Source organism: Sinocyclocheilus grahami, unplaced genomic scaffold (assembly GCF_001515645.1).
Source record: "Sinocyclocheilus grahami isolate Dianchi unplaced genomic scaffold, SAMN03320097.WGS_v1.1 scaffold260.1, whole genome shotgun sequence".
NCBI lineage: Eukaryota > Metazoa > Chordata > Actinopteri > Cypriniformes > Cyprinidae > Sinocyclocheilus > Sinocyclocheilus grahami.
Genome location: NW_015505439.1, coordinates 958,354 through 985,439, shown reverse-complemented (window position 1 = coordinate 985,439; position 27,086 = coordinate 958,354). Strand labels below are relative to the sequence as shown.

Here is a 27,086-nt window from a genome sequence, read left to right as displayed (position 1 = left end):
CATGTGGGGGCGTGTTAGAACGAGCTGTTTTAGGTAGGCGTGGCTGACTCTTAACTTTTATAAAGAATATCTCTTTGGATTTGAGACTTTAGTCTTTGCAACTTTACAGATCTTCTTTATGCACCAAGTGCTTGTAACACTTCAAAGAGAAAGGAAAAATTTCAATCGCATCATATGACCCCTTTAAATGTTTATACGTTCACACACAATTTGGTAATTTACTGGCGTGACAAAAGTATTCTATAACCAAACTCACATTCGTACATTAAAGGGTTAGTTCACCCAAAAAATAAAAATCGGTCATTAATTACACCCTCATGTCGTTCCAAAAACCATGAGACCTTCGTTCATCTTCGGAACACAAATTAAGATATTTTGATGATGAGCTTTCTGACCTTGCATAAACAGCAATGCAACTCACAGATTCAAGACCCAGAAAGGTAATGTAGTAAAGTCATGTTAAAATAATCCAAGTGACATCAGTGGTTCAACCTTAATGTTATGAAGCTACGAGAATAGTTTTGAGTGCAAAGAAAACAAAAATAACAACTTATTCAACAATTTATTCTCTTCCACAGCAGTCTTTGACGCACATTCACAAGAGTACCACGAGGCATGCGTGCGGTGCTGCTGATGCAGGAGCCGGTGTTCTGACAATTTGTGCTACCCACTCAGATTGTGCTACCTCCCATTGAAAAGATAGGTAGCACAAATTGATAGTGAAAAATGCTACCTATCAGATTGCGCTACCAAAAATATATTTACATTGTTTTAAGGGTAAGGGTAGGGGTAGGTATGGACATTAAAAAAAACCACATGAATTATACCACATGAATAAGATGCTGGTAGCACAATCTGATAGGTAGCATTTTTTGCTATCGATTTGTGCTACCTATTTTTTTAATGGGAGGTAGCTCAAGTATACCACAGTTTGGACGCATGTCAAATGTAAAAGGATGTTATTATGACAAAATAATATTTAAAATATATAATTTTTCTTGTCCATCTACAAGTGCCTGGCATTAAAGAATTAAAAACACCACAAAATAATTTAAATACTGTAATCATGTCTTTTGACCTCAGTGACCTATGAACACAGCTCTTATCTTGCTAATGTCATTGAACATTGGTGTAATCTGAAGACGAATATCATCACTGTTCCCATAATCCCATAAAGCCTCTCAAACTATGATGTCATAGTGCTGCCTTACAAACCAGAAACCCAGATTAATATCCTTGGGTTATATGTGGCAAAAAAAAAACGGCAAGTCATTGATGCTCAAATGTTTTAATCAAAATCCAAATATATATAAAGGAAAATATATATTATTTTTGAACTATTCACACTTTAATACAAATAAACATTTTATGCATAGATACTGTTTCACATGAAATCAGAGAATATTAATTAAAAAAATCTGTCATAAATGACTGAGGATCATGTTGGTGCTGGTATTTCATATGCAGTGACAGAACTAAGATTTACGACGAGAATAGGAAATTACAGCAGCTTATCAGACCTAAACAGTGTAAGTGTCGTAACTAACTTATTTGGTGACGAAATGTACCTTCTTGGAACCATGGAACAAATTAGCGGATTTCAGGATCGTTTCCAGAAGTGTGGCTAGACTGACGCCCAAGAAAATTGGCTTTTAACAGGTGACTCACTGTCGCACTCACTACTTATTGAGAGCATCGTAGCACTGAATGTCATGTGAGACAGTGTCTTGAAGTAATACCTCAGTTTCTCTCTGAACACATAATAACCTGTTACCACAACAGCTCCCAAACGTCAGGAGGACTTTTAAGTGGCACAACAGAAATTGAACATATAGCAATTTTACATTCTTCAATATAAAACACCAAAAGCACCAACAAACCTATAACAATTTTTTAAACATCACTAAAACAGTTTTTCCCAAAATGGGTCACATTACTTATAAAGTATGGTGAATAAATAGTCCAAATAATTTAATACAATTTAAAATATATATCAATGATTATAACTGCAAAATAAGAACTAGAACACAGTCCAACTTCTTGAATTCCAGTTTATATAGACTGATAGCCCTTGATGCCTAGATGCTTTTGCATAATAAGTCAGGCTCATGTGACTGACACACTAACTCTGCTACAGGTTGGTACAAGGACAGAGGATCAGTAGGTTGATGCACCTTTGGTTCCAGTAGATTATGACTCTGCTATCAAAACCAGATAGGTCCAAAGGAGTCTGGTCTGATAGTAAGCACACAGTTGGCTGGGTCCAAACATGGAAAGTCGGGTGGTAAATCAGGGCCAAGAGCTCAGAGCAGCAGCACAGTGATCCAGATTCACATATAGCGCAGACAGCTGCGCTCCACCCACACACAGCTTCTCCCTGAGAACACACACATATACACATAAGACTTCTCGCTCATGTTTGTAAGGAAGCTTATTTCCATCACGGAATAAAACAATAAGGTTATTGTTAAGTGTGACTTTTCGTGATTCTGTATTTTTCGAAACAAAAAATATAAATAAATCATTCTATATAATTATTAGTATTCAAATATGTCTCCTTCTGTGTTCCACTGAAATAAGATTATACAAAATTGGAACGACACGTAAATGATGGCAGTTTTCATTTTTGGGTGAACTAAAAAGGGTTACATTGGACAACATTCTTCATTGTTCTTCTCTATTTGATACAAAATAGAAGCAGATAGGATGAAGGTTGGGTGTGCCTCACACACGTCCTGAAAAGTGAAGCTGCGGACTCTTTGATCGCCCCCTGGTGGCTGGATGCAGTACAGGTCATAAACCCCGCCCTCTCCATGTAAACGAATGGTACTTGAGTCAAAATAAAAAAATTAATTAGATTCCAATACAGCTTTCCGAAAGATGGTTTTGGTCATTTAAGGTAGTTGTTATCACGCTGATATATGTTCAATTGTTCGTTTTTGTGATAAGTTTGATTTTAGCTAGTAATTTGATGCTATAAAAACGGGGCGTGTCATTTTGGTTGATTGGGTCTGCGGGAGTTTGATACCGCCGCTCCACCTCACGACACTATTGCACAGACTCGGGCTCCAAACGAATATCTACTGCGCAGACCCGGGCTCCAAATCAATCTCTACTGCGCAGACTTGGGCTCCAAATGAATCTCTACTGCGCAGACCCGGGCTCCAAATCAATCTCTACTTCGCAGACTCGGGCTCCAAATGAATCTCTACTGCGCAGACTCGGGCTCCAAATGAATCTCTACTGCGCAGACTTGGGCTCCAAACGAATATCTACTGTGCAGACCCGGGCTCCAAATCAATCTCTACTGCGCAGACTCGGGCTCCAAATCAATCTCTACTGCGCAGACCCAGGCTCCAAATCAATCTCTACTGTGCAGACTCGGGCTCCAAATCAATCTCTACTGCGCAGACTCTGGCTCCAAACGAATATCTACTGCACAGAACCGGGCTCCAAATGAATCTCTACTGCGCAGACTCTGGCTCCAAATGAATCTCTACTGCGCAGACCCGGGCTCCAAATGAATCTCTACTGCGCAGACCTGGGCTCCAAATCAATCTCTACCGCGCAAACTCGGGCTCCAAATTAATCTCTACTGCGCAGACTCTGGCTCCAAACGAATATATATTGCGCAGACCCGGGCTCCAAATGAATCTCTACTGCGCAGACTCTGGCTCCAAACGAATATCTACTGCGCAGATCTGGGCTCCAAATCAATCTCTACTGCGCAGACTCGGGCTCCAAATTAATCTTTACTGCACAGACCCGGGCTCCAAATCAATCTCTACTGCGCAGACTCGGGCTCCAAACGAATATATACTGTGCAGACCCGGGCTCCAAATGAATCTCTACTGCGCAGACTCTGGCTCCAAACGAATATCTACTGCGCAGACCTGGGCTCCAAATGACGTCATTTACTCAAGATGGCAGCGGCCATACTGAGATGCTTTGGCTTCACTTTTCTATAGTGGAAGGAATAGGAGACGCGTCGTCCATCTTTTTTTACAGTCTATGGTTGGAACAGTAAGCAAATTAAGCAATGACGATTTGATCTGCCTAAACAGTTGTTAGTGTTCCTGATTGTTCCTGCTGTTTTACTTCACACAGGATAACTTCTGCTACACTGTCTGTGGTTCCAAACAGGAAGTGGATGTCTCGTACACAGGAAGCGAAAGAGATCGAGAGAAGGTGGCTGAAAAAATGTCTTTGCAGAGACCTGATGAGGACACTTCATATATTTATATAGTTATACAATTTTTTACTTTAATAATGAATGCAGCAGTTTTACTGCAAATTATAAGAGTTCTTTATGGGCTAAAATTGAAGCGTTTAAATCAGAGGGCTAAAATCTGGGAAGAAAATGGTCTTTTGTTTCTAAATTATGACAGATTTTGATGTAAAAATCCAACAAAAATGGTAAATGCACCTAAGGAAACAGAATTTATTAATAAAAATTTTTTAATTTATGACCCCTTTAATACAAGGCAATTGCAAAAATCTAAGTTAGCATGCCGTTAACTTTATATATCTACAGGAAATGCTTTACTGACTACAACGAAATTGTTCCCCGTGCTTATTACTAGCGTTCATGGGAAAGGAAAGGCATTTAAACAATTGCAGAAATCTCTGCGTCACAGTCACACAGGCAGTCTGCTCTCTCTCTCCCTGGCACAGTGTTTCACAACTGACTTGAATGAAGGCCATTATTGTGTTACTTTATTTCTCTCCTCCCTCTCTTTCTTGCAACCTGTTGCTGCTTGTTGCCTTATTTTGTTCACATTTTGTGTTCCCCAATGGATGTTACATAACCACCCAAAAAAAAAAAAAAAAATGAAGGAATGCATGCACTTGTCCTTCTCCAATGCAAACCCTCACTAAGCTGGTTTATATAATGAAGGGTATGGTGGAAGTAAAGACCAGGACTGGCCTGGAATGCTGTCTTTGCTCATTTCATAAATAGTTCTGAAAATACATACTGTATTTTGAATGTATTGAAGATACATTGTCAAATGTAATCTAAGTTTTGAAAACGAATATACATTTTTCATAATGTACATTATGATGTGGCATAGCATTTAAAATGACTCATTTTAGTTTTAATGTTTTACTATTTATTTATTTATTTAGACAAGACAGAATTATAATATTGGCCATATGATGAAAATGATCAGTGCATCTCTAATACTTATAACCACTATACGCTATACTGTTCAAAAGTCTGAGGTCAGTAAGACTTTTTAATGTTTTTTGAAAGAAATCTCTTGTGCTATCAATGCTGCATTTATTTGATCAAAAATATAGTAAAAAATAAAGTAATATTGAAATATTATTACAATTTAAAATAACTCTTTTTCCATTTTAATATATTTTAAGATGAAATGTATTCATGTGATAGCAAAGCTGAATTTTCAGCAGCCCTTACTACTCAGTGTCACATGATCCTTCAGAAATCATTCTAATATGCTGATTTGCAGCTCAAGAAACATTTCTTATTATCAATGTTGAAAAAAGTTGTGATGCTTGATATTTTGTGAAACCTGTTACACATTTTTTTTTATTCTTTGATGCATAGAAAGTTCAAAACAACAGAAGGGTTGACATAGAATGAATTTTTCAATATAAAAGTCTTAACTGTCACTTTTGATCAATTTAAAGCATCATTGCTGGATAAAAGTCATAATTTCTTTAAAAAAAAAAAAGATCTACTGACCCCAAACATTTGAGCAATAGCATACAGTGTTTAACCTATGTATAGGATATAACCCCTTTTTTTCCAAAACAAATAAAAAGCTAAAAATAAAAAAAACTAAAAAGTATGGGATGTGGTTTGTGGTGAACACAAAGGACTCCATTCCTTCAGCCTTGCAACTATCCACTTCACAACAGTGCTGCCATGGCAACTGTACAACATGTTGGCAGCGAGAAAGCCAACGACAGCAGAGTGAATGCTTTATGAAGCCAATCCTTAACAAAACGACAACTAAACAGAACATAACACCGCAGTGACGGTGCTCGCTCGAAAACAAACACGCAACACTGAACATCAGATAAAAGCAGCAGCAGCAGCGTCTCAGACGTCATGAGTTGACAGCGTCAGCGCGGTGCCTGGTTGCTTAGATATGAACCCCTGTTGAGAGAATTAGCACCTAAAGACAAGATGTTCATGAACATCAATAAATAACAGTTTTCTGGTACCGTAAAACATATACTGGAGCTTTTAGTTACAGATTAACTTCGGGAGGGATCATTTTAAGTAATCTTGAGGCCACAAATCAATAGTACATGAGATGACAGCCCAACTGACTTCTAAAGTCTTTCTAAAGTTATGAAATGTTCAGAAAGCCGAAGCAAAGCCTGATAGCTTACTGAAACCAGTGTGTTATGTAACAGGTCACATTGAGGCAACTGATAATGTATGCTTCATATGTATTTGTGGGTGTTATTCAGTCATGCCACCACAGTTTGGGCACATGACCTGATCATTGTGTCTGCGCATTGGCATACATTATCTGCCAGTTCTGATCAGGCCCATTAAAGCCTGCATTTGACACACGTGGATTAGTGCGTGAAATGAGGTCACGGAGTTCTTGGGTGTCGCGGCTCATTGACTGAGCTGAGGTAAGTGAGCTGCTAAAGATCAGCTGTCAATGGCTCTACAAATGTGCGCGCGAGCGTGTCGCTACACTTGACTGATAAGGTTAATCAACGAACATCTTCTTCGGCCCTGAAGACACAGACTAACAAAGCCTTGACAAACACACGCAGAGTCAAAGTTTGCAAGTGGCAATCCTGCTTAATAAACAGTTACAAATGAGATTAAGAAACCAGAGCTGACAGTGCAAACATGACACTTTTAACATGTAAATACAGCCCAGTGGAAAATTAAGTTACACTGTGTGAATATTAATCATTAAATTAATTATGGAGAAAGTGGATTAGTCATGAAGACTTTGCTCTGGAGTGAAGTAACTTAACATACATATTCATAAGCCATGCTTCCAGTAGTAGGATTGGTTAGTTATTAAGTTGATTAGTACACACCATAATACATTTCAGTAAATTGAGCAAAGCCTTCCCTTAAGTAAAATTTGCAAATTACAGCATGCTAAATTTAGAATTTTGCAATAACTTTATGCACATCTAGTATATGGATACACTATATGATATATAGAACAATATAAAAATGTTGTATTTTAACTGATTGACATTTTTATAGAATTAAAGGGGTCATATGATGCGATTTCAATTTTTCCTTTCTCTTTGGAGTGTTACAAGCTCTTGGTGCATAAAGAAGATCTGTAAAGTTGTAAAGACTAAAGTCTCAAATCCAAAGAGATATTCTTTATAAAAGTGAAGAGTTAACCACGCCTACCTAAAATGGCTCATTCTAACCCCCCCCCCCCCACATATCTACATCACTATGTGGTAAGATTTGCATAACGCCGCCCAAATGTTCATGCAAAGAAAGAAGGCGCGACTTTTATTCTCGCTGTAGTATTGTTGTTACCGCTGCCGCCATGTCATGAAGACGCTGTGTGCTTCGTTGTGAAAGCGAAATTACTTTGTTTGGCCTTCCAAAAGAGAACGATATCTGCTTCATCATGCCTAGAGCTGATCCATGCTGGTCGCTAATGAAACTTTGCGCTGTCGATCGCCAGATCGGCTTTCACCGTGGATGAAGCGAGTCCAGCCCGGTGTCATCACATGTGGTCACCACAAGCCCACCGGCCGCTCCTTCGTCGAATCTGCCGGCCGCGCCGTTCTCAAGCCCACCGGCCGCAGCTAACTCTAGGCTGCCGGCCGTTCCTCACTCTAGCCCGCCGTGTGTTTCGTTGTGAAAGCTAAACTACTTTGTTTGACCTTTCAAAAGAGGACACAACTAGAAATCAGTGGTTAAGTTGTATTTACAACACTGTTCCAGAACAGTTCAACCCAAATATTCAGATGTGTGCAGCACATTTTGCGGAGGGAGAGGACTGTTTCCTGTGAGAATAGCCTACAATGCCGGTGTCTGTTTCTATAAAGTGGGGCAGTTCCAACTTTGCAAGGACAGTCTGGCGCTTCTGACTCACAGCCTGTAAGTAAGTTTTTTATATTTAAAGAATTTGCCACTGACGATTCAAACGCGGGTTTTGAGCAGTGTAGAGTAGGGCTTGTTGTTTGTCATTTCTCCGATCACAAATGCAGATATGGTTTTATGTTTACGCAACGCGATACGCAACGCGTAAAAAGACAGTATAAATCATTATAATCAGTAATTATGTCCCCACTGGATGCAACAAATACCTTGTTTGTAATGGGTTTTATTGTTTTTGTCTTGTCGCGCCGGGACACAGGGCATCACAGTATGGTAGGGGCGTAACATTTCCGTCACCCGCTTGAGGTATTCGGCCAATCACAACGCACTGGATAGCTGGCCAATCAGTGTACACCTCGCTTTTCAGAACGATAAGCTTTATAAAAATCGACGCATTTCAGAAAGGCGGGGCATAGAGGAGCAACAATAATGTACATTATGTGGAAAATAATGTTTTTTGAACCTTAAACCGCATAAACACATTGCATTACACCAAATCCACAACATAATGTTATTTTTAGCAGCATCACATGACCCCTTTAAAAATGGAATAAGATAACACCCTTCAAGGTCTAGAGACACGTTTTTAAAATGCAAAATTATTATTTTAAATTTTTTACATTAAACTTAAATACAACTAGCTAAACTTCTAACAGTTATAAATTCTATGAAAGCTTAAATATCTATAAAATATATACATTAAGATATTATTTATATATATATACAAATATTTATATTTGAATGTTCATAAACTAATGATCTGTATAGATCTGTCTATGATATTCGTTACTGGCATTGTAAAATGACTGAGGACTTGAAATGTGCTTTTTAAAATACAATTATTATATTACATTGCAATGACAACTGCTTTTGATAACCAAAATACAACACAGATATGCTTGTGACACATTAATATTACAGTGTATTTATTAATTTAACTTTTTCTTTTCTGACTGTCAGATTCCTTATCCTCCAGTTTCCTGGGAACAATTCATTTAAAAAAATTAAAGGTGTAATCTGGAAATTGTTTTATCAAGCCATCAAATGAGTCTCTTCTATAGTAAAATGACATAAAACCACATCAATGCAAATCTTAATATTTACGCGTGCAATCACATTAGAGTCTTTATACACTGAATAATATGAAAATCTTTAAGGCAAGATAAAACATGCTTATGTTCTAGTTTCCAGTTAGAACAAGTTTCACAAACACCTTTGAACACTGCTAGGAATAAATTGCGAAATATCTTAACCAGAATTGTGTATACTGGCTAACGACTCAGGGGAAAGAGGTGATGTATCATTAAATGCACTCTATGTATCAATAATGCCTTCCTCAGTATCAAAGTGTGATTTAGAGTGCACAAGAGGACAGTTTTCAGCATAACCTGTTATTACACAGCTGACACATTAGTGAGAGTTATTGCACAGAATGCAGCGCAATGTCAGAGCACTAGATCTAACTAGATTTGTGAAGCACACAAATCTCAAGTTTATTTAGTATAGAAACTCAACTAAAATAACAAGCATTCCACTCGAAATCCAACATTAGTGGTGAGATTAAAATGTAAATTCTTATATATAAAATAAGCAACAGCTTACAAATGCTGACCTTTTATGTTTTTTGCACTTTTTTGTGCTTTATAAAAACCTGTATATACCCTGTATGATTTATACCTTTAGCTGAGAGAGAATTTCTTTGATATGCAATCAAAATTTTAACTAGATATATGCCGGAATGAAAATCTGATCAAAATACACTAACGTTCAAAAGTTGGGTCGGTAAGACTTTTTTTGTCTGTATTTATTTGGAAAAAAAAAAACTGTTATAATATGCTGAAATATTAACAATGTTTAAAATAACTGTTCTCTGTTTTTATACATTTTATAATATAACTTTAAAATAAGCAGAATTTTCAGCAGCCATTACTCCAGTCTTCAGCATCACATGATCCTTCGGATATCATTCTAACGTTAATTTGGTTCCTAAAAAAACCATTTCTTATTTGATGAATTTTGATGATTCTTTGATGAATAGAAAATTCAAAATAACAGAATGGATTTGAAATAATTTTTTGTAACATTGTACAAGTCTTTGCTGTCATTTTTGATCAATGTTAATGCATCCTTGCATAAGAGTATTAAATTCTTTCCAAAAAACAAACAAAAAAACCCATACTGCCCCTAAATTCTCAATGAAAATCCAAATAGGATTTTAATATCACATGTACACAACGAACAATAAACAGGTCATGATTCATTTTGCCATTCAAACCAGAACTGTCTTCTGAGGTTTGGGTAGGATTATGATGCAATAACGCTCTTAAAGTGGAAACTAGTCCTCTGAGACAGTAGATGCCTGCCGAGACCTGCTGAAGCGAGCACTGACCTGAGAACAGAATGCTGTGCTCCAGCTGAAATGCCTTTCTGCTGAATGTGGGCAGTGTTGAAACGATCATAACAGAACAAACTGCACTATGCACGTAGCCGGGTTAATAAAAGCAAAAAAATCTGTGAGTATGACTTGCAGATAAAGTAATGAGTCTCATCTATCTCATGACTCTTAACTAACCGGTATTCCTGTTGAGACACGCAATCAAACAGGTCCCTAGCAGTGAAACGTGGCTCCATAGCAGCAATCTGAAAGCAGAAAGCATTTCTGTTAACATCTAGTACACAACGTCCAGCCCGACACACATGTACTGGATAATCACCGCCTCAGATTTATGCTGAATGTATTGTTAAAAAAAAAAAGTTCAAAATGTTGGGGTCAGTAAGATTTTTAATTATTTTTAGTTGGGTAGGGGTTGGGGGAGAGAAAAATTAATATTTTTATTCAGCAAGAATGCATTAAATTGATCAAAAGTTACAGTAAAGATATTTCTATTTCACAATAAATGCTGCTTCTGTGAACTTTCAAAAAAAAAGTATCACTGTTAAAATGTTAACTGTTATAATGATGATAAGAAATTACTTGAGTTATCTGAACAGCAAATCAGCATATTAGAATAATTTCTGAAGAATCATGTGACACTGAAGTCTAGAGTAATGGCTGCTGAAAATTCAGTTTTGACAAGTAATAAATTGCTTTTTAAAACATTTAAAATAAAAAAAAATTTAAGTTATTTTCTATCTTTTGATATTACGAATGTTTCGATCAAATTGGTGAGCATAAAAAACATTTAAAAATCTTACCGACTTCAAAATTTTGAATGGTAGTTGATTCTTTGACAACCAGAACTAAGCTATCTGAAGACTCAAAAAAAGATCCTCATACATGCTACCTTACAAGAGTTTAGATTTATTTGAGACCTTATTTTTTTTATTAGTGATTTATATATTTATTAAGAGGCTGTCAATGATACAAGCAGGAAGTTCAGTATGCCAGTGAGGTAAGTCATGGCTGCTATTACACTGCAACATATATAGCCGTCTCTGTGTAACTACAACTATGATACACTCCACGGTTTCTGCTCGTGAGATGCAGAGTACTTAATTTACAGGAAAAATTGCCATGTCATTGTAAAATCCGTCTGCCTGCAATCTATGAGCCGTAAAAGCTGCAGGAATGCTGAGCAACAGAAGTGAATCACAGAGACATGCTCCCATAAAGGATTAGGAGAGGGTTTGATAATGAGTATGTACTAACGATTATGCGGATAAAGACCGCCCCCCATGTGTGACACACACCTACCTCTGTCCTCAACATGCTCAAGTGACTAAGGACACACACTGAGCAAATTCTGCTTGGAGGCACATGATTGGAATGGTAATAGATGCTTCTAGGACTGCACAATTGTGTGTGATTTTTAGCATGTGTGTACCTCTGAAGAGCCTCCAGTAGCTGTTTCAGTGCAGTGGAGAGCCTTTGCAGGCAGGAGAGGGCTTCTTGAGGTTGGGGTGAGGTAGATGGCCGGCTGGGCTCAGTTGTTCCTGGAGCGTAGTGGAGTGCTGTAAACAAAGCTGAACTGAAGAGAGAGAAACAAACGGAAATAAACAATGAAAACAAATAAGTAAAATAACACTGTAATGCAGTGAACTTTCTGTTTTGTTTGTTGTCGGTAAAGCCTCAGTAGATAGTGTAAGGTAGATCAGCATTTCTTCAATTTCTTCAAGTGTAATATTTTAGCAAAGAATGTCTATAAAACCTACACTGAATACAAAACACAAAACAAACAAACAAAAAAAAGAATGTAATATTTTTGAAAGATGTTACAGAAGTTTAAAAAAATACAGTAAAAACAGTAATATTACAGTATTATTACAACTTAAAATAACAGCTTTCTATTTTAATATATTTTTAAAACGTAGTTTATTCCTGTGATGGCAAAGCTGAATTTTCAGCAGCCATTACTCCAGTCTTCAGTGTCACATGATCCTTCAAAAATCTATCTAAAATGCTGATTTAATGCGCAAGAAACATTGTATTTATATTAATGTTGAAAACAGTTGTGCTGCTTTATATTTTTGTGGAAACCATGATAAAAAATATATTTTTTGAATGAACTGAAAGTTCAAAAGAACAGCATTTATTTAAAAATACAAATATTTTGTATTTAGTAAAAATTATAACTTTGATCTTTGAAGTTTAAATTTCTTTAAAAAAATCTTACTGAGCCCAAACTACTGAGCAGTAGTGCATGTTGAGAAATAAATACACTTCAGTCTTTGTCATTGACTCTCTCACCTAATCTGACACACGTTGTTCCAGATGCTCTCAAATAATGCCCAAACTTCCTGATGGGATGTCCGAGGAGGCGGAGCTACATCCTCCTCTATCTCTGCCATCAGAGAGTCCTCTTTATCAGTGTCATCACCCTCTACTGGAGACTGTCACACACACACACAGTTCATGTCATAAGCAATTAGAATGAAACAATTATCCATTGTTGTATCATAATGAGACTGACCTGTAGTCTTTGCTGTAGCATATGAATGGTAGAGAGAGCTTGAGCTACATGACCGTTGTACGGAGATCTGCCAGCCAGTGCTGACAGCAGCTCTGCAGCCAATCTCACAGCTCTGAGAAAAGATCTGTGCTCTATGGACCATTATAACTTTGATCTTTGAAGTTTAAATTTCTTTAAAAAAATCTTACTGAGCCCAAACTACTGAGCAGTAGTGCATGTTGAGAAATAAATACACTTCAGTCTTTGTCATTGACTCTCTCACCTAATCTGACACACGTTGTTCCAGATGCTCTCAAATAATGCCCAAACTTCCTGATGGGATGTCCGAGGAGGCGGAGCTACATCCTCCTCTATCTCTGCCATCAGAGAGTCCTCTTTATCAGTGTCATCACCCTCTACTGGAGACTGTCACACACACACACACAGTTCATGTCATAAGCAATTAGAATGAAACAATTATCCATTGTTGTATCATAATGAGACTGACCTGTAGTCTTTGCTGTAGCATATGAATGGTAGAGAGAGCTTGAGCTACATGACCGTTGTATGGAGATCTGCCAGCCAGTGCTAACAGCAGCTCTGCAGCCAATCTCACAGCTCTGAGAAAAGATCTGTGCTCTATGGACCTGTCTACAGACAGACACAACACAACATAATATAACTGAGATTCAGTGGTGTAATGTAACAAAGTAATAATATTTCGTTACAGTACTTAAGTATTAAAAGTTTTGGCTGTGACATAAATTTTGTGTTTTGCATTCACATTGTTTCTAGATTATTGTGTAGAGTGATCAGATGCATTTTAAATAACTGCTAAAAGCTTAATTGGCCAAAAAATTTACTTTTCACAAAAACAAAAAAACTAATTTCACCGTTTCTGATCCTGACACAAAATGACCAGCTAACATTAATTGACTAATCATATCAGCAGCACATGTGAAAGTGTGAATGAGTACTAGTCAGGTTAAATCACTATCATACTAATTAGATTGTAAGAGCAGACTGATTGCTATAAAAGGAGGGAAGAAGCGCTTCCAATCATTGTGTCCTCGTTAGCAATGGTTACCTCCAAAGAAACACGTGCAGCCATCATCGCTTTGCATCAAAATGGCCTCACATGCAAGGAAATTGCTACAAAGAATATTGCACCTGAAAGAATAAATATACCGGGACTGCAGAAGACTGGTGCAAAGTTATTTTCTCTGATGATGCTCCCTTCCGACTGTTTGGGACATCTGGAAAATTGATTGTTCAGAGAACAAATGGTGAACGCTACCATGAGTCCTGTGACGCGCCAACAGTGAAGCATCCTGAGACCATCCATGTGTGGGGTTGCTTTTCAACCAAGGGAGTGGGCTCTCTAATAATTCTGCCCAAAAACACTGCCATGAACAAAGGATGGTATCAAAACGTCCTGCAAGAGCGACTTCCAACAATCCATGAGCAATTTGGTGATGATCCATACATTTTCCAGCATGATGGAGCACCATGTCACAAAGCAAGAGTGATAGAAAGTGGCTCGAAGATCATTACATTGAAATTTTGGATCCGTGGCCAGGCAACTCCCCAGATCTCAATCCCATAGAGAACCTGTGGTCAGTCCTCAAAAGGCAAGTGGACAAGCAGAAGCTCACAAATTGTGATCAACTCTGAGAACTAATAAGACAAGAATTAATCGCCATCAGTCAGGATTTGGCCCAGAAGCTAATATCCAGCATGCCAGAGCGAATTGCAGAGGTTATGAAGAACAAGGGTCAACACTGTAAATATTGACTCGTTATATATTTTTGCCTAAAAGCCTTTAAAACTTATGATATGCATAACATTGTTTTTTAGTATACCATAGAAACATGTGGAAAAATAATCTACAAATACTGAAGAAGCAAACTTTGCAAAACACAAAATTTGTCACAGCCAAAACGTTTGGCCATGACTGTACTTGAGTTTTTATATTTCAGACAACTTTTACTTTTACTACTTTCACTACTTTTCCTAATTAAAATGTATACTTTTACTCCGATACATTTCCCCGAAGCATATTCGTTACTTACTACAAAATAGTCAGCAGTCAGAAGAACAAGGACTAGAGGAAAGCAGGTTTGACGAATTTTGTCGAATCAGTGGTCTGGCGCTTGCAAGTTAGACTCCTAAAAACACCTTTGCTCATGCAAACAAGTGCGCAAACAACCGCGGATGATTTCATTTTCCACTCAAGTCGAGTCTGGGGTGTGCGATATACAGTATATCTTCTGCGATAATATGGTAAGTGTTGTTGTAATGATGTGCGATCTGACAAGTATACCTGTATATCACCAAATCACACACACAGAGTGCATGCACATGATTTATTAGTATATTAAAACTCAAAATTCAAGGCATTCTAAATTGTAGATGGAAAAAATGCTTCTGAATGCTTTTTATATTCATATAATTTAATATAGTTAATCTATATCACACAATAAGTACCGTTTTTCTGCAGATATTAGCATGAACACATTTAATAATCATTTTATACAAGTTCAGTAAATTAGCAAGAAGTGACTTGCATTTTAGACATAATATTGCTTGTTACTGCTCAATTTTGCCAATGAAAATAGTTCCAAACAAAGATCTCAGCACTGTTTTGCGTCTCTGAGCAATGGACGGTGTTTACTTATTGAATGAATCAGCTTTTTGAACGAATCGGTTGAATAAATGATTCAGTGATTCACTTAAATGCTTTGTTCCTGAATGAATCAGCCGTTTGAACGAATCTGTTGAAGCTCAATGACTCACTCATTAATAGTCACTTGCTGTCACCTACTGGCGGTTTTAATTTCACATTTTGACTTTTTTTTTTTCATGTTTTAAAATCATTTCAAATATCAGTCTTCAACATATTATGTTAAAAACAAAATATTATTTATGCATCTGTAACTACAGTTTAAATGCTTCCATGTCCCCTCTGAGATACATTAAACTGTGCTCCATGTCCCCTCTGAGATACATTAAACTGTGTAAATACATCTAAATGCCACTTCAGACGCAGATTCCAGAAATCTTTTCTTATGTTGGAATGAAAGACACTAAGTACCGGATGAAGTGCTTCTTGTCTCTGAGCAATGGACGGTGTTTACTTATTGAATGAATCAGCTTTTTGAACGAATCGGTTGAATAAATGATTCAGTGATTAACTTAAATGCTTTGTTCCTGAATGAATCAGCCGTTTGAACGAATCTGTTGAAGCTCAATGACTCACTCATTAATAGTCACTTGCTGTCACCTACTGGCGGTTTTAATTTCACATTTTGACTTTTTTTTCTTCATGTTTTAAAATCATTTCAAATATCAGTCTTCAACATATTATGTTAAAAACAAAATATTATTTATGCATCTGTAACTACAGTTTAAATGCTTCCATGTCCCCTCTGAGATACATTAAACTGTGCAAATACATCTAAATGCCACTTCAGACGCAGATTCCAGAAATCTTTTCTTATGTTGGAATGAAAGACACTAAGTACCGGATGAAGTGCTTCTTATTCTTACCCAAAAATACAAAACATTTTGACTTTTTTTTCTTCATGTTTTAAAATCATTTCAAATATCAGTCTTCAACATATTATGTTAAAAACAAAATATTATTTATGCATCTGTAACTACAGTTTAAATGCTTCCATGTCCCCTCTGAGATACATTAAACTGTGCAAATACATCTAAATGCCACTTCAGACGCAGATTCCAGAAATCTTTTCTTATGTTGGAATGAAAGACACTAAGTACCGGATGAAGTGCTTCTTATTCTTACCCAAAAATACAAAATGGAAGAATAAGTTAAAACTGAACACAATCTTGCTACTCAAGCTGTATGAACTTTTTTTTATATAGATATTTATTTGCTTCTTTTCCATTTTGCATTTACTTGTACTTTTACTTTCAAAAAATACTTTTCGTACTTAAGTACATTAAATATCGCATACTTTAAGACTTTTACTCAAGTAATATTTGTAAACGGTGACTTCAACTTCTACCAAACTCATTTTCTGGAAAGATATCTGTACTTTTACTCGAGTATGGCTCTCAGGTACTTTATACACCACTGCGGAGATTAGATAGATAAGATGGACACACATGCCCATCTGCAATACAGTTCATACACATTTTCTACTGTGTCACAATACATTCCCATTACTGGGTATAATAGGAAAAAGACAGAAGTAGGCAGAATACAAAGGTTCACAAATGTGTTCACAGCTCTAAGTGGGAGTGACACCCGTTTATCACCTCTTGGACACATACCACTAACCCACTAAAACAAAAGAACACACTAAATGAGTGAAGGTTACTCTCTCAACTCCATAATGCGCAGCAAATCACATTTAAGCAAGAACAGGAGGCCCCCGGTACTTTTCCACCCCTCCATTCCAGCACAAACTCCCTTTCTCCCCTCTGTTGGGCTGGGCTCATGGCCAAAGGCAGCAGAGAAGAAAGCCACAGTCATACTCCTGCTGCAGTGATTGGCAGAATGAGGTCAAACTCATAACTCCACATACAACATGAGAACAGAGTGTGTATGAGTGTGGATCAAAACCACAAACTCAAGAGATGCGCACACACACACACACACACACCAATTATACTGGTTTTTAGTTTGGAACCTTTAAAGGAATAGTTTACCCAAAGATGATTTCTGTGATCATATACTCAATAGTATTTTCTTCCCACACAATCTGGGGACCAGCAACTGTTTGGTTAACTACATTCTTCAACATATTTTTTTTTGTGTGTGTTCAGGTTTGGAAAAACTTGAGGGTGAGTAAATGATGACAGAATTTTTGGGTGAACTATCCCCTAAAAGTTTTTTAAGAAGGTTTACCAAGGCTGCATTTATTGATCAAAAATATAGTAAAAACAGTAATATTGTGAAATATTATTGCAATTTGAAATAACTACTTTCTATTTTAATACATTTTAAAATGTAATTTATTCCTGTGATGCCAAAGCTAAATTTTCAGCAGCCATTACTCCAGTCTTCAGTGTCACATGATCCTTCAGAAATCATTCTAATAATCATTCTCACAGTTTTTCTTTTGAAAACTATGATAGATTTTTTCAGGATTCTTTGGTTAATAGAAAGTTCAAACAAAACAGGATTTATTTAAAATAGAAATTGTTTGTAACATTATAAATGTCTTTACTGTCACATTTGATCAATTTAATGCATCATTGCTAATTAAAAGTACATTAAACATTTGAACGGTAGTGTAACAGAACAGAATTCTTGAATAGAATATAAATACAATTTTAAAATGGGATAGAACAAGACTCAACAAAATTCTCAAATTAGAATATAATTCAAGTAAAAATGAGATTCTAAGTTAGAGCAGAATAAAATTTTAGTTTATTATAGTAATCAGTATCAGACTAAAGTAGTAAGACTTACACACCTGAACAGAGACAGTCACTCAGCATCTCCACACAGCTGAGCAGGCTCCTCTTAATAATGCTTCCGAACACAGCGATCCAGTGCTTCTTAAAACACTTGAGCAGCCCCTCCAGATTCCACGGAGGCTTCACATACACTATCTGCATACACAAACAGATAAGGTCACAGAGAATGGGACTACAGTGAATCTAAGCTTTGAATCACACTTTAGATATGACTAATGCATTTAGATGAATGAGGAGCAGCTCTTAATATAAACTTCATAAAATATTAATAGATGAATAGATCAATGTGTGCAGAGAGTGCAGTGGTACCTCAGTCCACAGTTCTCCATAAGCTGCCTTCATCTCTTCCTCCAGCACTTCAGACAGCGCACCCTGGAGGCAGGACTCCAGCAAAGACACACACTCACTCAACTGTCGTTCCTCTGCTGCATCGCTGCGTCTATTCTTTTGTGATCCTTCCTCCTCGGCTTCATTCACACAGGGGGTGGCAACAAAATGACATTCAGGTATTCAGAAAAATGCTACTAATGAAGCAAAAACAGTGACACATAACAGCTGACCTTTCTCTACAGGTCGAGCTGGGGGCGGCACAGCGGGTTGAGCATGGATGTAGTTTAGAAGTGTAGATCTGGTTCCCTCCACCTCTTGTACCAAGTCTGCCTTACTTAAGGCATTCACCCCACTGAGCAGAGCCTTGCTGCATAAGTTCTTATCATTGCTACAAAAAATATATATATATTTGAGCAGCAGGAAGGCATGTCCTGTACCTTCAATAAGAATATTCTTCAGGGTGACACTAATGGCTGAAATATAATCATTAAATCAGATCATCTTCATTCATAAAGCAAACACATGGCCAGCTTGCATTTCATTAGCTGTCAAATGACAAGACAGATCAAATAAATGGGAATGTTCTTAATGTGCAGACATGCCTAGAGGTGAAACTGAGGTATGACTGTTTATACTCACGTGCAAAGAACTAGAGCTCCCTCTGGGTACAGAGCCTGGTACTGCAGACAACACTCTAGCACTCTGTCATCATTATTTACAACACCAGGCCCACCTAAAGGAGAGAAAAGCCATTAGACACATGGCCGGAATCATAGAATCCATAGTATGCACAGTACTATGGCAGATTAGGAGTGGTGCAGCTATGTCAAAATTATGTCTTGAAAAGTATGTAAATGTAAATAATAATGCATCTCAGGATAAGAATTCCTCACCAACAGCTTGGGAGGCCTGCTGCATTGACTGACCCACAAGTCTGGGCTCCTGATTTTTCAGGCAGCTATAAATGTAGTGGACAGCAGGTCTGGCTTTGTCTTCCACCTTGCTGGAGAGTTTACCACTCTTTAGATAGTCCAACTCCTGCAGCACAACCCATGGGATCAGCAAAGTGGGGAACCCCAGCCCTGTGATGGGGCGTTCAGAGTGAAAAGCTGCACCCACATAATTCTTCAAATGTTTTAAAGTTAAAAAGCTAGCATCTTAAAAACTCTCTTTTTTTTCTTACCACCGAGACCATGTGACCTAATCTTCTTCACAAACTCCAGGTGGCTGAGCAGCACATTGGTATCCAGAACAATAAGCAGGCCATGTTTATGTTGCTCTTCACATGTGTGAATTAAAGACACAAAGACAATAAAGCACAATTATGCATTATGATTCAAATAAAAGAACCTTTACAAGCTTTATCATGATGATAACAATAACAATAAAGATATCATTTTAAATCATTCTAAATGTAAATACATAAGACAGTCCACACCACAACTACAACAATAGTGGCACAGAGGAATGATATGGTTGGATTCACTTTCACAACAATCTTTTTTGGCAGCTGATGAACTATAAAAACATTGACATCCATCCAAACATTGACACAGTTAATGTTATATTTTCTTTATAGTTACATTTCTTAGTGAATGGGCCTTTAGCCACTTCAGTAATAAGTTTTTTTTTTTTTAAATGCATAGGTGACTTTACTTAGCATTGTGCTGGCACCCTCTTCTGGAGGGTCAATGTCCATGCAGGTGAGCTCTCCACAGTTCTCCACCAACTTCACCTGTAGTCGCCTCTCAGAGCGTGCCAGAAGAAGCTCCTCCACCAGCTCCATCTAAACAATGAACGAAACAGAATGAGAAACAAACACAGAAGATTTCATTCTAAAATCCTAGGCATGTTGTTAACCTCATGGTCGCAGTCCAAGGTCTCTTCCTGAGGAGTTACCTGAAATTGTACAAAACAAGTTTTAGAGATATGTTACAATTCAGCAGCATTAATAAAGTTCAAATTCACTGTTGTTTGCTCTTAAATACGGTCTAAAATTGACCATATTCTCTTTTTTGTTGTCTGTAATGCTGTGAGGACTATTGGATAATGTTAACCAGTTTGCAAATAGCCTTTTAGCCACGGTTTTAGTGAACTCTCATACAGATCTCACTGCATTCTGCTATAGAACTGTGGTGGATCTATCACAACTTTTACTTTTCCAGTACAGAAACAAGTCTTCTGTACAAGTACAACAGCATGATGTTGGTCTGGCGACTGCACGACAGGTGTTTTAAAATCACCACTGAAAAGTGGAGCAATCAATTTACAAAACAGCAAAATAACACAGGATGCAACAGCGAGAACCGTCTTTCACCACTGATTCAGATGAAGTTGGTCCAAATGCAAGACACTTACATGTTGAACCTTGCAGGAAGTATTGTTCGGCGTTGTCACCTCTCTTGTTTTGTCAGCGTGTGCCTGCTGGACTTGGTGAGATATAGATGAAAGATGTGATGAGCTAAGAGCAGTGGGTTTATGAGAGGTTTGAGCAGAAACCTCTTGAAGCCTCTGTCCTTGCTGCTGTGAGATGAGAAATTTGTGTTTAGATGGAGTGGAACCAGGGAAAGAAGGCTGAGCGGTACTTTGAGTCCTGCTATCTGCAGAATTCACATTACACACATCCGTGTTTGTCCAAGCTTTAACAGCACTGGCCTTCTTTGGGATCTTGAAACTGACATTTACTGTGGGACCACCAAGGGATGGCCTTTTTTCTCCTAAGAATACATCAGGTACATTACCCAAGTGTACATGCTCTTGCTTCTTGGGTGAAATGTCTTCTTGTAATTTCAGTTTAGATCCAGAGTCTACATGTTTCACTACTGGCAAAGCTTCTTTGGAGTTGTTATGAGAACTCTGTGCACCAACATTACGGTTGATCTTCTTGTACCTCCTGGCCTCCAATGTCTTCCTCATTTCCTTTTGAACTTCAGAATGAGATTCTGCATGTGCAGCATTGGTCATATTTTTAATGTCTCTTCGTTTGGGTTCAGCATGAAGCTCTGGTGACAACGGCCTTTTCACAAGCTTCCTCCTTTTCTCCTGGAGTTTCTCAGAGGGACAATCATCCTTTGCAGGTATCCACCTGGGATACTCTGCTGTGGATCTCCTCGACACCAGCTCCCGTCTCTTTTTCTCCAACTCATTTGAAGAAGGCTGGTTTGTTGCAGCATGCCTGCTGGAGCTTCTCCCTGAGATATGGGGACTTGCATTTTCATGCTTCCTTTTGGGATTTAGTTGCTCTTTCTCATGTGTGACAGGTGACTTGAAAACTGGCCTGGAATTCTCTGTTGCTTGGCTTTCTCGGGATCTTTCTTCTCTGCTCTTTCTGTCTCTAACTTCTGTTTTCTTGAATCTTCCTTCAAATCCTCTTGTTGATGTTGAGTCGGTGGCCCTCCTTTCTTTAGCTTTGTCTTGGCCAGAACTGCAAATTATTAGAAAAAGAAGCCAGTGGTAAGTTTTATTGAATAGATAACTCACAATAACTCTTTGGTGAGAAAACGGTGACTGAGGAAATATACAAATGTGATATGATTTACTTTCTATATTTGCTTTCTTTCTTTTAAGCGCCTTTATTAGGTTCTTCTTTATTTTAATTACATTTATTATGCTGATCATTTTAAACTTTTGGATTACATTATTATTACATTACATTATGTTTGATAATCACTCTTAGTAGACGAGTGGACTTTTTGAAGGGGCGAGTGAAAGAGAATTTTACTTGCCCAACCGGACAAATAGGCTGATTAAAACGGCAATATCAAAAAACAACAAGATAAAAACCGAAATTTCGATGAGAATAGTTCTTATTTTATATTGATAATGCATAATGTATTGACGGTGACAACCTGTGTGTGAGAGAGACTTACGGGGAAATCAAAACAGATGAGGGCAACAGCACACAAAAAGAAACATACAAACATACTTTGGTAAAACAGAACAAACATACATACTGTGCTAAAAAGTCAAAATGTTGAGTTTTTATATTTATAACATATGATAAACAGTTGAGTAACAGCACTATCATAAGCTCATTGCAAATGTGACATTTATTTTATAAAACAGTCCAACAAACAAGTATTAACGTTAATATATAGTGACTTACATTTTAGACATAATATTGACTGTTTTTGCTCTTTTTCACCAACGAAAAGAGTTCCACACAAATGTACAGCAGGACTCGCACATCTCCAATGAAAACATTATGTGGTTTCGTAACCGCATGATTCAGCGTTTTTGAACGAATCGAGTGAGTCAATGGTTCAATTACCTATTCATAAAGACGATCACTTGCTTCATTCTTGAATGAATCAGTAATTTGAACGAATCGGTTGAATGAATGACTGAATGACTCACTCACTCACTCACTCATTAAAACAGTCACTTGCCGCCACCTATTGGCGGTTTAGTTTCATATTTAGAAGTATCATTGCACTTTTCCAATATTTCCCATTTGCATATTCAGAAAATTTTATTTAAAACATTAATCCCCCAACATTATTTATGCATTTGTAATTTTGCAATGTAAATGCATTCATGATACTTCTGAGCTTCTGTGTAAATACATCTAAATGCCACTTCAGATGCAACTTCTGTGTTTCCTCTGTGGTGGAAAAATGACTTTTGTTGATACTGATTTCATATGATATGATATGGTTACAGCCCAATAGTGTCTAATTACTCTAATTGTATTTATTGATCATTTAAGAATTTGTCATGAAAGACGGTGCATAGATTTAATAAGGAACAAAACAGTGTCAGGGTTCTGTCACTTCGGTCTAGTGTAATTCATGGTTTTGTGACAGAGCCCTGACACCCGTCGTGTCGTTGTTTTCATGTGAGCACGTGGCTTCGAGAGTGCTCGAGCCGTGCGCTCTCGTCTGCGTATCCTGTTTCATGTTGGAACATGGTGTTCAGATCCTGGCACTCATGTCTTGTCGAGTTTCAATTTCATGTCGGGGTCCGGACACTCGTGCTCCATGTTCTGTCTGTTGTGGGAGCGTGCGGTCTCGAGTTCGCTCGGCCGTACGCTCTTCTGTCCATGTGTGTTGTGTATTGTGTAGCACGCGGTTCGTCTTCAGCCGCGTGCTTTTCTTGTTGTATTGTGTTGTTGTTGTTGCACGCAGCTCATGTTATCGGCTGCATGCTTTTCATGTCTTGTTTTGTCTTGTGCTGTGTAGCATGCAGCTTTGTTTTCGCTGGCTGCATGCTGTCTTGTCTTGTGTGAACACGCGGCTTATGAGTTTTCTCATTAGCCGCGTGTTCGTGTCTTGTTTTGTTCAAGCACATGGCTTGTGATTGTTTTGCTGGCCATGTGCTTGTTTTGTGTGAGCACTTGGCTTTTGTCTGTTTCCTGTGTGCCATTTGCTCTCATGTCAATTGTCTTGACCCCACCCATCTTGTTACCCGATTATTGGTTAATTTGCCCCACATTTGTTCCCTCGTTACCCTCCTTATTTGCTCTCTATTTATTCTCCTTGTGTTTGCAGTCCCGTACCAGTTCATCATCGTATCACCCTAGATGTGTCCTGATCCTGCCTTGCCTTAGCATGCCAGCCTGTTTTTCCCCCACGGGGTAGTTTTTGTTTTATTTTATTAATAAAAGTCCATTACTCTGCACTATTGAGTCCTCGCCTCATCCCTTCATCCCCGACCCTGACAAACAGACCTTTATGGAGGAAATCTGATTTAAGTAAGCACTCACAGAACACTGATGAGAATATTGCTTCAGAATAAATTATATTTACACAAATAAGTGAAAGACTGATGCACATGAAAAGTCTTAATGTCGAGCCCAGACTTATGTCTTTTTTTCTTTTTTAAAGTAAATTAAAATATTATCAGATGTAGAAAAGATGACAGGATGTCAGTTGTATACAATATGGTATATGCAATATATACAAGTATATGAAAAACACTCAAAGATGAATTCTAATTAACAAATATTTTTTTGACCTGAGACCCACCTTACATGGCGATGATGATGTTTGTGTTTTCTTTTTGGGCTGCTGAATCTCTTTGCTTCTCTCTCCTGTGACCAAAAACCGTTCACTCATTTACCAATTGCTTTTATCCTATGTGATTTAAACTTGTGATACAAACAATAATTAATGTTAATAATTTAATGCTAAAACGAATGAGAATGAACATGCCAAACTGACTGATAAATTATTTTTAAAATATTTTGCTGCAGATTCCTCACCTTCTTCTCATCCTCATGTGTAGAGTTTGATGAGATTCTTTCCTCCTTTTTGTGTTTCTTCTTCTTTGATTTCTTGCTTGACATCCTCAAAACCCTATGACAGAACATAATATTTGTCATATTGTTTAAACAATTTCTTTCAAAAATACTGTGTCTAATGTAAGATCTCCACAAGTTGGTTGTTCATTATACTTTTTAAGATGAGAGCAGTAAAACCATAGTGCTGAACAGTGTTTACATCATGTTACTTCAAATGTACCAGTGTTGTTAGCTAAACTAAAATGATTAAAAACTGTTTCATTAATTGAAATGAAGCTGAAATAAAAGATAAATATTAGAAAAATATTAGTTGTCGTGGCATCTAACTGAAATAAGTTGAAGATAAAGTACTAAAATTGGAGAGAAAAAAAACAAAATAGAAATAATTAAAAGCCCAAAACTAATAAAAGCCTATAACAGTAACTACATTAAAATGAAAACTGAATATAAAAAATTCTAATATATGAATAATATTAATGAATACTATAATAATATATAAAAATGCTAAAATAACATTAAAACGCAGAAATTTAAAGGTGGCGTTTGGGTACACTTTTCATTAACAAAACCAATTATATTATTAACATTTTTATAGGGAAAAATATGGGGAGGTAAGGACATCTAGCTTTGGATTTTAAAATTTACATACAGATTTTTGCTACAATGTTAACAGTAATCATTTAAATAGTACTTTTTGATGCACTGAGAGATCCAGGGAGACGAAGTCTTTCAGTAAAATTTTAATTTATTTGAAGACAAATTCATAAATGATAACAATTACAGATGATAATCATAATGAAAAATTAAAATGCAAGAAAAATCCAAACTGAGTATATTCTGCTCAAATTTCTAAGAGAATAATCTTATAATAAGTACAATAATTTTCAGAAGTGAAGAGACAAAGGTCTTTGAAGCATGTGATGCGAGCAGAAGAAAAGAAAAAGCTAAGATGAAAAGCCAATTGGGATATACGTATATATACTGGAAAACTAACTAATCTTCTTACAACATCAGCAGATGTTTTTGCCTGGATCATAAATGTCAAACGAATTTACCCATTATGTCATTATTTACCTGTTGTCAAATATTACTGCCTAAGTTGAATTAAGGTCAGGACTAGGTCACGTTGACATGACCTGTGAAATGCAGTAGGTAGAAGTCAGATAAAAATAGACGTGGGTTGTAGTTTTACATCCTTTTAGCAGAAACAACAGAGTTAAGCAATCTTCAAATATCATCTTGCAAATACCAGCTCTTGGAAAAGAGTATCACGTGAAGTGGAAAGACAAAAGACATCCTTTACATAGACAAAATATTTTTTAAGAACATAAAAGTTTCCATCATCCTACCCGAAAACACCTTCTAATCATAACAAGATGTACCTTTATATGTCAAATCGAGGAGAAAAATACTACGGCTGCGGAATATAATGAATGCAAATGATAATAAATAATAAAATAATAATATTGAGTATATGAGTAACATAAGACAGTAATATGATTCTGATGAAGAGTATCAATAAAGAAATCATAAAGGATAACACATAACTGAATATGAAAAACTTAACAACATTGGAAACTTTTAATACAAAAATGTTGTACCTAAGAGTGCCTTTCTAGTTAGAACTAAGTACAAGGAAAACAGGTTTTCTCCCAAGAGCTGCATATCAGCAAATCCCAGAAAGAAATCCAATTCATCCTTGAGGAACAGATAACGCCAATGTGAATCAACTGAACTGAAACACCCCAATTATATCTCTATACTGAATATGTAGGAACTTATGAATATGTGCCAACTTTAAGTCATACAGAAATACACTTGTGACAAAAATTACAACCGATTATTTACAACATATCACATTTGTCCCGACCTTCCTTAATGTTTAAAACTTAAAATCTTATCATACCGAGGAACTGGTGGAAATTAAGAGTCTACTACAAGTGAAAGAGCTTTACCTACCAAAAATGGGAGGAATGTTGTTAAATACGATGCTGAATGACAGAAAGAGAAGAAAATTCTGAAGCAATGACAGCAGTTCTTGCACTGTCTGCCAGTTGCCTCGCCTGGTTGAGTTCACTTCCGCTCTCTTTTTAGTTCG

At 37.0% G+C, this 27,086-nt stretch overlaps 1 protein-coding gene across 6 annotated transcripts; it reads right to left on the bottom strand.

Moving 5' to 3' along the window:
- Window positions 1-1,284: 1,284 nt before the first annotated feature.
- Window positions 1,285-27,059, bottom strand: swt1 (SWT1 RNA endoribonuclease homolog). 6 transcript variants are annotated; one of them, XM_016290577.1, is made up of 17 exons: window positions 26,948-27,059; window positions 26,063-26,124; window positions 24,950-25,043; window positions 24,714-24,778; window positions 21,106-22,171; window positions 20,608-20,646; window positions 20,404-20,533; window positions 19,931-20,026; window positions 19,641-19,829; window positions 19,387-19,480; window positions 18,978-19,135; window positions 18,727-18,884; window positions 18,414-18,552; window positions 13,475-13,617; window positions 13,250-13,392; window positions 11,902-12,045; window positions 1,285-2,377 (listed from the first exon to the last, which is right to left on the bottom strand). In XM_016290577.1, exons 3-17 carry the CDS (start codon window positions 25,031-25,033, stop codon window positions 2,290-2,292), a joined length of 2,736 nt encoding a protein of 911 aa, XP_016146063.1. In that variant the 5' UTR covers window positions 25,034-25,043; window positions 26,063-26,124; window positions 26,948-27,059; the 3' UTR covers window positions 1,285-2,289. The 6 variants fall into 6 exon arrangements, with proteins under 6 accessions (XP_016146063.1, XP_016146067.1, XP_016146064.1 ...); XM_016290581.1 differs by lacking the exon at window positions 26,063-26,124 and adding an exon at window positions 10,650-10,717 and having other exon boundaries at window positions 11,835-12,045; XM_016290578.1 differs by lacking the exon at window positions 26,948-27,059 and adding an exon at window positions 26,590-26,639.
- Window positions 27,060-27,086: the final 27 nt, after the last annotated feature.